General features: G+C 45.6%; 1 protein-coding gene across 4 annotated transcripts in view; it reads left to right on the top strand.

The window, feature by feature from the left end:
* The window catches only part of TENM4 (teneurin transmembrane protein 4), a 799,143-nt gene that overhangs the window by 587,522 nt on the left and 197,035 nt on the right, over nt 1-14,586 (top strand). For all 4 annotated transcript variants that reach the window (XM_053561449.1, XM_053561450.1, XM_053561451.1 and 1 more), the window contains one exon: nt 521-731. In XM_053561449.1, the coding sequence (XP_053417424.1) occupies nt 521-731 (211 nt within the window). The remainder of the gene's footprint in view (nt 1-520; nt 732-14,586) is intronic.

The following is a 14,586-nucleotide window of genomic DNA, read 5'->3' as shown; positions in this document are numbered from 1 at the left end:
CCCACCACTGGAAAAGCATGGTGGGCCTGGTGCAAATTCATCCAGATGAAGACTCACCACCCATACAGCAAAAATTATTATTAAAACAAAACTAAAAAAAAAATCCCAATTATGTGGCAATTAAGGACACAGTGGGGGTGAGGGAAAGAAAGAGCAGAGAGAGGGAAGGAGGGATGGGGGGGTGGGGCCTTGGTCTGCGCCCCACTTTTAGGGGGCAAGACACGATTGTAAGAGGGACTTCACCTAACAAATGCAATCAGTGTAAACTGGTTTCTTATACCCTTAATGAATCCCCAATAATAAAAAAATTGAAAAAAAAATCCCAATTATGCCACACTCACAAGAGAATTGGGAGAGGGTTACCATGAGAAAATGGGGTCTGGGAAGAAGTTTGATCAGTTCCCTCTTACACTTCTCTCAGTTTGTATTTCCCCGGGTCCTTCCTAAGAGAAGCCTGGAGAAGGAACCTGGCACCAGACAGAGCAGACTCACTGCTAACTGTGCTTTCTTTGTCCTTTAGTTTGATTTTGTGGAGCTTCTGGATGGAAGGAGGCTCCTGGCCCAGGAGGCACGGAGCCTGGAGGGACCCCAGCGCCAATCTCGGGGAGTGGCACCCCCGTCCAGCCACGAGACTGGCTTCATCCAGTATTTGGATTCAGGAATCTGGCACCTGGCTTTTTACAATGATGGGAAGGAGTCTGAAGTGGTTTCCTTTCTCACTACTGCCATCGGTAAGGAAGTAGGGAATTGTCTCCTTGACAAGCGGGGGGCTACCTGGGGGTTCTGGAGGCTGACACCAGCAAGGGAATGTGAGAGCTGCAGGAGCCCCCTGAGCCTAGCACAAGGCCTCCTGGCTAGGCTTGCTGCAGGAGAGTTGGTGTGAGTCAGCAGGAGGGGCTGGAAGGCCATTCTGAACTGTTTCAGCCACCGGCTTCCTATGCTGTCCTAACAGGGTGCGTGGCACGGTAGCCGGGTGCTTTGCACATCTCAACACTAGGGTGGAGCTGACAACAGGTGAGGAGTCCAGGCCACAAGCCACAGGCAGCCAGCGCCTCCCTTCTTGGCACTTCCCCCCCACTATTTGCTTTTAGACTCTCACTCACTTCAATACACTGATTTGTTGTTTTAAGTTTTGTTTTGGTTTTGGTCTGTTTTGTTTTGGGGCCAATAATCCCCGAAAGATGAGAAAATAAAATAAAGGCTGGAAGAGAAAGTGAGGATAGCTGTGCAAAGGGCTGGGTGAATAATGTAATCAGTTGGATTTGGGTCTGGTTGAGAACAGAGATGCTCTCATCTCTGGCAGCATGAGCCTCCCTTGTGAGACAAGCAGAAGAGGGAAGACGGCCCCAGCTCTCAGGTCACCTTGAAAGCCTGTGGGTGTCTGGGTAGCCTGGCACTCTATTTAAAGAATTTTTCTTCTTTATCAACACATTTCATAGAATTTCTCTTCTCCTTAGATTTCCACAGTGTGCTTTTAGGACATGATGGTGTAGGTGGTTTAGGTCGGAAAACATTTTTTCTGAGTTTATATTGGAAGCGCTGTGACACAGCCTGGAGATAAAATTCCCTACAGTAAAATAAAACTTAACAGAAAACACAACTGTATTAATCAGAACACCTAGGAATGGGGTTTCTGCTTAACGAAAAGTTCTGTGTGGTTTAGAGTTTACCTGAAAACTCTCTGTCTCTGTTGTTGGCTGAAAGTCTCTAGGACATGAGAAAAGAGAGTTTAATAAAAACTTCTGAATCTGGTTTCTAGGTTTCCAAAACTCTCATAAGACCCTGGCTCTTACTGCAAAATAGTAGGAGTCAATTTCAGCCCATTTAGCCTCTTTTTTGAGACAAAGTCTCACTTCGTCACCCAAGCTGGAGTGCCCTGGCATCATAGCTCACAAGCAACCTCAAACTCTTGGGCTCAAGGGATTCTCTTGCCTCAGCCTCCCCAGGAGCTGGGACTACAGGCACCCACCACAGTGCCCGGCTATTTTTAGAAATGGGGGTCTCACTTTTGCTCAGGCTGGTCTCAAACTCCTGAGCTCAAGTAATCCACTTGCCTCTGCTTTGCAGAGTGCTAGGCATGAGCTACCGCACCCAGCCTCATTTAACCTTTTATTTGAAATTTTGCCCTTCATGCTGAAGCAGAGAGCTCCTTCTGATTAAATGCGGGCCTGACTAATAATGCTTCTGCTATAAATGCAGCCTCCACATTCTACCCTCTTGGCAACAGGAAGGAGTTGAGGCCATCAGGCAACTAAGTGTGATGCAGGAAACAGTCCTTCATTTGGAGGTGTCTGTCCCAGCCGCTAGATACTGAGTACCTGGGAGGGCAGGGCTTTGGCTCAGTCTTCTCCGCCTCCCAGCACCCAGCCCAGGGCCCAAGCTGTCTCTCAGCGGTGCGGCGGTGACTACCTCGGTGGGCCTGTCAGCGTCTAGTCTGGGCACTTGTCACGCTCCCTGAATGCCCTCTAGGGAGTGTGGTGGGAAGTCTGCTCACTTCTGTATACATCTCCACCCCTAAGCTGCATTTTTGACCTTGCAGGAATCACTTAGGTTTCCTGCCTTCTGGTTTCTCAGGATTCTGGAATTTGAGGCTGTGGCTGGATGGTTACTGGTGATATCAAGGTTGACAGGGCAGCCTTCCCCTGTCACTGAAGGCCCAGGTTTTGCCCTCACCCTCAATTAGGTTGTCACTTGGTGGGTTTGCGAGGCTACAGTCCCCGTTTCTCTTTCTGGACATGGTGGCTTCAGCTGAGGGACGTTACTGTCAAGTCATACTAGACCTGAGTCACAGCCTCCTGGTCTCACAGCCTGATTAACCACAGTTCACAGAGAGGCATAAAGTATCACGCTTGCACAGAACTAAGAGCTTTTACGATCAGAATTATTTACTTTTAATAACAGCATAAATATGAAAGGATATTAATACACACCCCAAAAGAAAGCAACTTAATTAGGATACGCATCTTAGAGAAATAAAATGTAGATACAGGGAGGTGCTTTGGCCAGCTCTTGGCTTGTCAGAGCTTGCTAGCCTGTCTTGTCATAATTAGGGAGATGGTTTTGCTTTTCCCTCTGGTTTCTCCATTCTCACCTAAATGATGAAAGTTGTCTTCACTTTCCCTTAACCCTATCATGTCTTTTAGAGGCAGAGGGGTGGGGAACTGTGGCCTTAGGGCCACATGTGGCCATCTGGCTCCTTGAGTGCAGCCTGTCGACTGAATCTAAACTTCACAGATAAAATCCCTTCATTAAAAGGGGTTTATTAAAATTTGGACTCAGTCAAGGAGCCACACTTGGGGATCTGGAGGGTTACATGTGGCTTCAAGGCCGCAAGTTTCCCACCCTGGCAGGGGTTATAGTACCTTATAGATGGTTCTTAAACACAGTTGAATAAAGGCATCACCTGGAAAGTAGGTAAAAATCTAGATTCCTGGATTGCTCCCCCAGAAATTATGACTCAGTAGGCCTCAGGTGGAGCCCCAATGCCAGTGGTCTGTGAAGGAAGCTTTGCAAACATATGCCTTACAAGAGCAGCTTCTCATCCATCCTTCCCTCACTGCCCAATGTCAGCCCTGCAGCCAGGGACAGTCATGTCACCTCTCTGAGCCGCATCCTTCTTACCTGGAATAATAATAGTACTTTGTAGTCCTTATTGTGAAGATGAGACAGAGAAATATAAAGTGCCTCAGCACAGACTCTGGGCTACCCTGAGCATGTGATAAATGGAAGCTGCCAGCATCCCCTCCCATCCTGCTCCCCTCCACCTTTCTCTTACTGTCTTTCGGACCTGTCAGTCTCCCTTCGAGCTACAGTGATTATTTAATGAATACTGGGGGTTTTTTTCCTTTAATACAAAAACAGACTGATTCTGCTGTTGCTATTAATCCCTCTTCCCCAAGAGTCCCTGGCATTGAGTCTCAGCTGTCTGTGATCATTACCTGTGAGCTATGAGTTGTAATTTGTCTTGGCAGGTTAATTAAAAGTTTAGGTCTTGTTTTAGTGAAGTCATTATGGTCCCAATATACAATTGTAACTCTCAGGTTTGCTTAACACACAAATTGGAATATGACCCTCCCTTCATTACATGTCGAAATGCAGATCTAGAATTTAAGAAAATCTGAGATGTCAGATCCAGACTCTTTATGCCTGTTTGTAATTAAGCAACAGGAGAAATAATTACGTTTAATTTAACAAATGGTTATATTGTGTATCTTTTTGCTTTTCCCTCCATTTAATGTAATCCAGCTGATGATTTTAAATTAAATGTGTTTATCTTTTGCCTTAAAAAAATCTAAAAGCACTTTACAAACTGTATACACAAATATATACACATGGAGACCTGATGTTGACAGAGCTCTCACTAAACCAGATACATTTACACATACATATGCACACATATGCACAGGCGCAAACAGGCGCACACAGCCCACTGAAACCAAGCAAGCTTTAGAATAAAACATGGAAGCTCTTTTTAGAGACAACAGTCCTTCTCCCAGTTATGAAGATCCAGAATTTGAGGGTACCGTTTCTTACCCTGGCTCCACTGGGGGAGGAATAGCCCTGCTGACCCCAGGAGTTGAATGCAGCAGGGGGACGTATGCCACTCGCTAAACTGTAAATCTGCAGTTTGCGAAGGTTTTCTCACACACATGCTCAGGTGTCCAACCCACAGTTCATAGGCCACATGTTTACCTGTAGTGTCAGATTATGAAAAGTATGCATGGGCCTTTTTTTTAAAAAAAACTTTCGTTAGTGTTTTTGTATCTACTGTGTGGCCCAAGACAACTCTTATTTTTCCAATGTGCACCAGAAAAGAAAAAAGGTTGGACACCCCTAGTAGTAACTCCATGAGATGATGCTTTGTCATTTTTATTCTTGTCCCTTCACTGCAGATGAGGCAATCAATGTTCAAGGATATTCAAAGAAAAGCTAGCACGTGAATTTTCACCTTTTGGCTCCAACATTTATGATCTTCCTTTTTCAAAAATTTGCTTTCTTTGGGTATTACACTTCTGTTTTTCACCTATTCATTCATTAACAAACATTTAAAGCACCCTACTATGTGTTGGGAGGCCACACTTAGCTCTCTTGTGTGTAGCTTTCTCTCACAGGAACCTCAGACGACAGATATTTTGATATTAACTTTACAGATGAGGAAACTGAGGCTCAGAGAGTTTGGTTGACTATTCCAAAATTAAGAGCAAAGCTAGGAAGGAAACTTGGCCTCCACATCTCACACTGTTCCCACAATGCCACCGTGTCTCATTATTTGTCACGGTTACGATTATTGTATTCCTATTTGTGTTATATGGACTATGATTTCTTCCTCCAATTATAAGTAACCATGTTATATCAACCTAGGAAGTTTTCCTGAGAAATCATTAAGAAGACCCTGAAGAAAATATCACAGCATCTAAAACTTTAAAAAGAAAAAGACTTTTGTATGCATCACTTCTAACCCAAAGACGTAACAAGGTAGTTGTGCAGTATGTTGGGTCTCCAGATAACATCGTATCTTTTCATTGTGGTTGATGGTGAAACGTTAAAGGACAGACAGATCAACTTGACATTGTGGCAGTGTGAGCCAAGCTAGAACCCAGCAGAGGTACCCTGTAGTGGATTGATTGATTGATTGATTGAATGATTGATTTAGAATATGAAAGTATAATTTTATTTTGTATTAGAGAAAGGGAAGAGCATGGAGGGAAGGGATGAGAAAGGAAGGAGAGAGCAGAAAGCAAGGAGGGAGAAAAGGACCAGGAGAATAGCTTGGTCTCCAAAGAGAAAGGAAGAATGTCAGTCCTTACAGTGGATTTAGAAACTTGAAAAAAGTCACTGTTAGAAAATACAGAGACTGATAATTTTTGTGAGGAATGTGTTCTGGTCTTCCTGATGCTGATTGAAAAGAAGAGTCCTTTTCATATGTTCAAGTGGCTGCTGTGAATCGGGCTGCTCTGTGTCCAGGGACTAGAGCAGATTGAGTTCCTTCTTCTCATCCCTCCCTCCTCGCACGCCCCCTTCCTTCCTTCATCATTGCCTTCTGTCATCCAACAAGTATTTCATTCTTGCTCTTTGCCAAACTAGGGATACAGAGAAGGTATGATGACATGGTTTCTGGCAAGAGGGCTTCGTGTTGTAGATTAAGGAAGATAAAAGAGTGATACCGTCAGTGCTTTTAAGCCAAGGAACAGAGCAAGAAAGATCATTCCTGGAGTCACTGGTCAAAGTGTCATGAGGGTTGGAGGAAGGGGAGGGCTTGTCCAGACACAAGAGGGATCTAAGAAGGGCAGAAAGACGTGTTCAGTGGCACAGGTGGCGGTTTTCATTTGCCTCCCCTGCCATCGAGTTCTCTTTTCCCTAGGTGTGCCCACAGTACTTCACCTAAGTTTCTATCTTCCAAGGGTCATCAAAATTGAGTCCTTCCTTTACCAAAGACTACTAGACTGTGCTGTGTCTTTATTTCCTTTGCTTTGACTGGGCCACTCGCCTCTGAGTACATTTACAAGGATCTAAAGGAAAAAATCTCTGACATTACATACTGTAATTTGAGCAAAACCCTGTGCTCCCCAGTTTCAAAGAGGAGACAAGGAAAAGTGATTGAGGAGTGATTTTTAGTTTTAATAAACTCCTTCCCCATCACTTCCCATATCCCCTTCCTCTGAATTTTACTATAAGACGTAAACACAGCAATGAAAAATTAAGGTCTCTTGGCTATAAATTAACCTTCTTCTAAACGACATTGGCAGCACTTTATGAAATTTCTAATGGAAACACTTCTTTGGAAAAGTGCCCCATGAATTCACCTCTCCCTGATAAGGGATTTATCTGGAGCAATCTGTTACAAGTGAAATAAAATTGTAGGCCAAGGGAGAGCTCAAGTCAGCACATTAGAGACAGGCTGTGGCCAAAAATCTGGTCAGTGGAAGAGAGCTAAGAACATGGGACACCAGCCCTGCCAGCCGCTGTGTGCTCACTAGAGGGCGGGGCTCTCTGCTGCCCACACCCCCACCTTCTCCACTCCCCGTGGGGCCTTATCTAGGACTGCTGAACATTCTGAATTCTCTACCCGGAACCACAAGGGCAGAAAAGAAGAAAAAGTTGCTCAAGGATGACACAAGCAAAGAAAGCTTGTCTCTCCGTGGGAGGCACTTAGAAATGTGTCTCGTGTGCAGATGCCAGAATCACTGCTAGAGTGACATTTACATGGAGTTTTGATGTCGAGTTGTGGCAACTGTTGAACTGTGTTGAACCTGACTCTCCCCACCTCATGCTCTGCAGCCCTCACTCTGGGCTGTTGTCTTCAGACTTGCCACCCCTATGGACATAAGGTGGCTTCTCAGCTCCCAGACTCAGGTCTACATAGCAGGCAGGAAGAGAGGAAAGGGGAAGGAGGCAAGAAAGCAGAATTTTTCCTTAGAACATTCAGTTGGTTTTTTTTTTTTACATTTTTTTTTGTAGAGACAGAGTCTCACTTTGTCACTCCCTGTAGAGTGCTATGACGTCACACAGCTCACAGCAACCTCCAGCTCATGGACTAACGTGATTCTCTTGCCTCAGCCTCCCAAGCAGCTGGGGCTACAGGCGCCCGCCACACATTTCTTTAGTGGAGATGTGTCACTCACTTGGGCACTCAGAGCCATAAGGAAGTCTGAAGAAGTGGATGTGTTTAGCTTGCCACACTGGCACTCTAAACAAAAACTAGGATTCTCTCAGGAAGAAGGGAAATGAAGGCGGGTTAGGCAACCAGCAGTGTCTGCCACAAGCTTCCTTATCTGTTTGGCTCAACAAATACTAACTGAGCCCCATGTGTACTAGACCCTGGCCTGGGCACAGTGCTTAAGGGCCTCGTGAGCTAGTAAGCAAGTGTCAGTGAAGCCAAGAAAGGGGAGAACCTGCCTGTGTAACTGCGGAGGAGGGAAGATGAGTTGGTTCAGTCTCTTTACACTGTCCAAGGCACTAAGGCTTTTTCATTAAGTCTTGAGGCCCCTTGCCTGATGCTTTAAGAAGGACAGGAGAAGCAAGTCCAGAGTGGTAGATGGCAGGCGGGAAGCAGTTCTCAACATCATCTGCTCGTTTGGTCATTTATGCAGCCAGTGTTCACTGCTCTTTATGTTCCACATCCTGAGCAGACACTCAGTGTCAGACAGTCTAAAACAGCCACTATCCTCATGGTGTTCATGGACATGTGTGAGACAGTTTGGGATAGATTCTCAAGTGTCATGTAATGATACATAATAGTAAGTGGTGCATATGCAATGTGGTAAAGTAAAGATAAGAGGCATCATTTAGATTGCTGGGGCAGGAGTATAAATAGGAGTTGTTTATAAGAAAATTTGGAGGAAAAATATACCAAGCAGAGGGGGGAAAGCACATGCAAAGGCCCTGGGGTAGGAAAGATCTTGGTGTGTTCAAGTGACTTTAAGATGGTCACATTGTGGAGTGTGGGGATCTGAGAGCTGGATGTATCAGGTAAGGGTGGAGAGGTAGCCAGGAGCCAGACTGATATTGCATGTGAAGAGTTTTGTTTTGTTTTTTAATTTATCCTAAAGGTAACAAGATGTCATTGCAGAACTTGGGGGTGACTGAATCTGATGTACATATTTAGAAGTTTATTCCAGTTGTAGAAGGTGGAAAACCAGTTAGGAGTATAGGCAGGGGCTGGTGGTAGACTGGGCTGAGAGGGGGCCTCCACAATGAAGATAAATGAGCAGATTTGAGCTACCCAGTGACCCGTGAAGATTGCAGGGAAACCCCAGGAGTTAAGATACATTTCCTAAGGCAAGAGACTAAAGCAGGAAGAGAAAAGATGTGAGGAATGGTCCATTTTAGGGGTGAGGAAAACATCCAACTGGCAAAAGAGATTGTGAGCTGGGTCAGAGAGCTGGGTGGGGGCTGGCAGAATGTGCTGGTGGAAGGTTCAGTAGAAAGAGTCCAGGTACTTCAAGATTCCTTCATTCCAGCATCTCAGCCATCTTCCTCTATCCGTAGCCATGAGCCTCCATTTCACAGTGGTTTATATTTCTACCACTTTGAGATACACAATGTAAGGAGCCTTCACAAAACTTTCATTTATTTAATCCTTGCACTTTTAAATAGGAGAAAACTGAGGATTAGAAAAGTCATGCCTGTGGCTCAGTCGGTAAGGCGCCGGCCCCATATATCGAGGGTGGTGGGTTCAAACCCGGCCCCGGCTGAACTGCAACCAAAAAATAGCTGGGTGTTGTGGCGGGCGCCTGTAGTCCCAGCTACTCGGGAGGCTGAGGCAAGAGAATTGCTTAAGCCCAGGAGTTGGAGGTTGCTGTGAGCTGTGTGAGGCCACGGCACTCTACCGAGGGCCATAAAGTCAGACTCTGTCTCTACAAAAAAAAAAAACAAAAAAGAAAAGTCACACAATTTGTCCAGGGTCATACAGCCACCAAGTGGCAGAGCCAGGATCATACTTACAGCAATCTGTTGATTTGGAATTTGATCCTATGCCAGGTACCGTCCAGAACACATTATCAGTTCCCAAAGAACGGAGGAGTTAGAGTGTACATAGTTCCATGATATCAATGAAGAAATTAGGCCTCAGAGATCTCATGCTCCTTGCCAAGATCTCATCAATAGGAAACGGCAGAGTTAGATTAGCAGTCTAGGACAAAGCTCTTTCCCTTCCCCAGGGCTCAGTGCCCAGGTCTAAATCCAGGTGTCCTTATACACTCACATACAGGACGGCACAGACTGTGTCTTAAGAGGTTATGGCGCCCACACCCGCTGGACCCAGGTGCCAGCAGTGTGCCTTCCTCCGCTCATCTTCCTTATTTGTTTATGAGACAGTCTCCTCTGTTGCCCTGGATAGAGTGCCATGCCTCACAGCCACATCAAATTCTTGGGCACAAGCAATCCTCCTGCCTCAGCTCCCTGAATTCCTGGGACTACAGGCACCCACCACAATGCCTGGCTAGTTTATTCTATTTCTAGTAGAGATGGAGTCTCGCTGACCTGGTGCTCACTTCTGCTAAAGGAACCCCTACTCCCACCCTCCATTCAGATGAAGTTTCTGATAGAAGATATTGTATCAGTAATACTTTCATTTTTGTAACTTAAATAGATGAAATTTCTTTCTTAAAGCCCTTTTTTCTATCAGTTGCTAAAGGCAATTGCTCAGGCCCAGCTGGCTTTCCTACTGACAGAACAGCAGCTCTGAGAGGGTTCTCACATGGTGGTATCTTTTTTTCTTTCTCTTTATAGAACTGCTGATATGTGGGTTGTAATTAAATATATGGCCTCCTGTATCACCCTCATAGGAATAACCTAGCTGCATTGACATGTGGATCCCTGCTGGAATTGGCATTGGTGGTAACTAGCTGAGGTTTTCAGAGGCAGAAGTACAGCTGGAGGCAGAGCTGTGACCAAGGAGATGGCATGGCCCAGAAAAGGCAAAGGCTTTGGAGTCAGCCAGACCTGGGTTTGAATTCAGGCTGCCCTATTAATGAGATGTGGGATTTAAGATCAGTCTTAGCTTCACCTAACCTACCTGTGACTAGGAATCAAACCTACTTTAGATACTCTAACAGTAACACGAAAGCTATGATTCATGGTAGGAACTTTGTGCATTTTTAAATATCTCTTAATTGTCCAGCATTTGCTGAATATCTTTGCTACGTGCTGGAGATTTAACAGTGAACAAAACAGAAGCTTTGCCCTCACAGAGCCTACAGTCAATTAGGAGAACTGACTTTTTCATAAATATTCCAACATAATGTGGTCTGTAGCAACAGAGAAGTCTGTGTGGGCTTCCATGGGAGCAGATAGGAGGGGCTCTGCCTCTGCCAGGGGTACAGGAGGAGGCTTTGAGGCAGACAGGACTGACTGCGAGCAGGTGCTCAGGGAGCTGGAAAGCCATGTACATATATCATTAGCAACTTGGGGCCAGAGCTGAAGTGGAACTCAGAAAGGAGATATAGGGAAAAAATTACCCCAAAAGAAGAACACACACACCAAAAAAAGAGTGTACAGGGTGGATATAAAGTTCATGTGCAATTTAAAGTTACAACTATTTTAATTTGCGCACAAACTTTATGTCTGCCCTGTATTAGTTTACTAGGGCTCCCAGGACAAAACACCACAGACTGGGTAGGTTAAACTCAGTTCTGGAGATGAGACAGCCAAGATCAAGATGTCAGCAGGGTTATCCTCTGGTGAGGCCTCTCTTCCTGGCTTGCAGACAGCTACCTTCTTGCTTTGTCCTCACATGGACTTTTCTCAATGCATGTGCAGAGGAAGAGAGATTTCCTCTAATCAGGACACCAGCCCTATTGGATTAAAGCCCCACCTTGTGACCTCACTTAACCTTTATTATCTCCTTTCTCCAAATACAGCCACATTGGGGGTTAGGGCTTCAATATATGAGTTTGGTGGGGGGACACAATTCAGTCTATAACAAGAAGAGATTGAGAAGATGATAAGATAGTAACAATCTTACTCACCAATAAACTGGCCGGAAAGGATCATTATTTGTGTCTTAGAGATGAAGTAGCAATCTGTGAATGATGGCTCACACAAGGACACAAAGCCAGGTCTTCTGAATCTAATCCCAGTAACTTGTTTTGGAGCCCAGTTACCTAAGAAGGTCTGGACAAGACAGACCTCCATCAGAGGGTCAGCGAACTACAAGTGAGAAAGTGAAAGGTCACTGATATTCTCTGTAGTCTAGAAGCTTCTGCCATGGGCATGAACCCCTTACTGGCAGCTTTGAAGGAGAAAAAGCATGGCTGCCAATCCAGAACAAGGCTGGGCACCTGACTGAGGACCACGCCTTCTTCCTGGGGAGTTTAAGCATTCCAAGGCTGCTAGATTTAGGGGCAGAGCAACTCACACTGGTTCGAGTCCTATGATCTTTTTTTGCTGGTACTGCTGCAGCTCTGAAATGGAAATTTGGGTTCTAGAACATTCCAAGGCAATGTTACTCTTATAAATTTGACCTCCTTCAGATACCACAGGGAACTTATCAAATGTCCCATGCTAGTTTTAGGGCTTTTCAATCTTCATAAACTCTTCCCCACCTCTCTGGAACTGCTTGGCAAAATTAGTAATATTAATAGCTACGGGTTATTCAATGCATACTGTATCTAAGTATTATCTCAAATGTTTTACATAAACTATTTCAAGCCCTTAAACCAGGCATACAAAGTAGGTATTTTTCCCCTTAGGAAATAATGAAGATTAGAGTATTTAAATGACTAGGCATATGGTAAATACCCAGTCATGAAAGAGCTAGAATTTGAATCTGGGCCCTCTATTACCTACACTTTTCTCCCCATGTTCTCTCCCACTTTTGTCTTTGTGTAAGAGTGTCTGGTGTGCCCAGGAGCCTGGGAGTGGGAGGAACACATGAGGATGCCCAGAGGAGAGCCTCGAAAATTTGGGCAGGTCCAGCCTAGGACAACTTGGAAGTCTGGTTTTGAAGGCAGTAGGGGGCACAGGATGGTTTTTAAGCAAAGGTGTACTGTTGGCTAGGCCTTAGATAGATCTCTTTAGCAATGGGATATTCGAGTGGGTTTTGATTATCCAACTGAGCCAGGGAAACCAATAGGAAGACTGTTTCTGTAGCCAATGGGTCTAGATGAGAGAAGAGCGCTTCAACGGAGGCAAGTGCCACCACATGTAACATGCAGCAGATGCATTTCGGGTCTGAACACCTGTATCTTACCTGTAAGGAAGAGTCAGGAAGTTTCAACCCTGGAGAATGGTTGATGTCACCATCAACCATTGATGGAGGGAGATGGTAAACGAGATTTGAGCTGCTAATAGAATTCCCAAGTGGATGTTGGTTGTTGGCAGATCTGGGTGGCTGCCACCTGGAGATGCCACAGTGGGCAGCATCAGTGGTGTGGGGGGGAGCAGGGGGGAGCAGAGCACCTGAGGAGATGTGGACACTGAGACCAGGCAGTCATGGTGAGGGCCCAACATTCAGAGGGCAGGCAGGGAAGACATGTAGAGTCTAATCTGAGAGAAAGGTTAGGGAGAGGATTACAAAGAAGCTGCTGGAATTAGTCATTAAGAGATCATTGGAACCCATGGTGGGAGCAGTTGCAAGGTCATGGCGAGTGCAGGGCTGAGTGAGAGGCATGGAGTGGAAACAGTCCTTTCTAGACAGAGCAGGGAAGGAGACAGGTGGGAGTAACCTAAGGAGGAGGCAGGTTCACAGCAAGGTTTACGTAAGGTGGGGGAGCCTTGAACATGTTGTCAGCTGTGGGAAAGGAGCCAGGGGAGAAGACTGGAGGCCCAGGAGAGAGGGAAGTGATTAATGGGAGGAGGGGGAGGCACAAATGGAGGGCGGGGCAGAGGGGGAGCCCTGGATAGGGACAGGGACTTCTTCCTGGGGCAGGAGAGAGGCCAACAAAGACAGAAAGATGGAGCTTAAAGGTGGAGGGGAGTGGCCTAAAGGGAGGGCTCACACTGATCTGTAGACCAGCAGTGCTTTCTACACACAGACAGCTTTACAGGGTGAGCTACATATGGCCTGAATGGCTTGTGTTCCCATCTGTGTAAAGGCAGCCTAGAGGTAGCGCTGACTCAAGTATTCACAATGCAGACAGAGGCAGCGTATTGTAGTGGGCAGGGAATGGATCTGAAGCCCCATGGCCGGGGTGGAAAGCAGTCTCTGCCTCTTTTAGCAGGGTGTCCTTGGGCTAGACAGATACTTCTCCAGTCAGTGCCTCAGCGTCCTCATCTGAAAATACTAGCGATAATACTAGCACTTGCCTCAATAAGGTAATTAGGAAGCTAAAATGCATTAATATTTATAAAATATGGAGAACAGTACCTAGCACATAACAGGTACAACATGAGTGTTTGCTGCTATTATTGGCAATAACAGTCACTAACATTTTTGAATTCTTACAGGCACCCAGGAGCATGCTAAGTGTTATATAGGTACTACCTAAACTTAAAGTGTAACAAGAAAAAAAAAAAAGGACAACCTCCCAGGGAAGCAAGAACAACTATCATTTCCTTTACAGACATGAAGAGACAAGATTCAGAGATAACAAACTTGCCCACAGTCACACGATGGGGCTTGAATCTAAGCCAGGCTGACTGAAGAATTTGTGCTCTGTTTACACTGGCTTTCACCCTTGGGCCCCTCTAAGCCAGCACCCACTTTCCTAGTTAGCACCTCTAAGTTCCCTTTCCTAGAAAACAGAGGCTGGCTATTTCTTTTTTTTTTTTTTCTTGGTTATTGGCCAGGGCTGGGTTTGAACCCACCACCTCTGGCATATGGGACCAGTGCCCTACTCCTTGAGCCACAGGCGCCACCCGAGGCTGGCTATTTCAAGGTGTGCTCCGAGGCTGTGTGCTCTGTCACTCCCTGGCAGTTCTCTGGCTGGAGAGCGTGTACCAAAGATCTCTTCTGGGAAAAAGGGTTCTTTTACAAGTCGAGCAAAGGTTTAGTGATGGCAAATTTGACAGAGGTTTGGGCTGGTTTCTTGCTGCTTAAATAGAGCAGAGGACCTTCTGTTGAAATGACAGGACAATGAGTGTTACGTGAAGGGTTATAAAAAATTGTAAGCCCGAAACCTCTGAACATCTGGTTTCAGTTTGAGT

Source organism: Nycticebus coucang, chromosome 14 (assembly GCF_027406575.1).
Source record: "Nycticebus coucang isolate mNycCou1 chromosome 14, mNycCou1.pri, whole genome shotgun sequence".
Classification (NCBI taxonomy): domain Eukaryota; kingdom Metazoa; phylum Chordata; class Mammalia; order Primates; family Lorisidae; genus Nycticebus; species Nycticebus coucang.
Note: the sequence above shows the minus strand (reverse complement) of the source record. Positions and strands in the feature narration are given on the sequence as shown.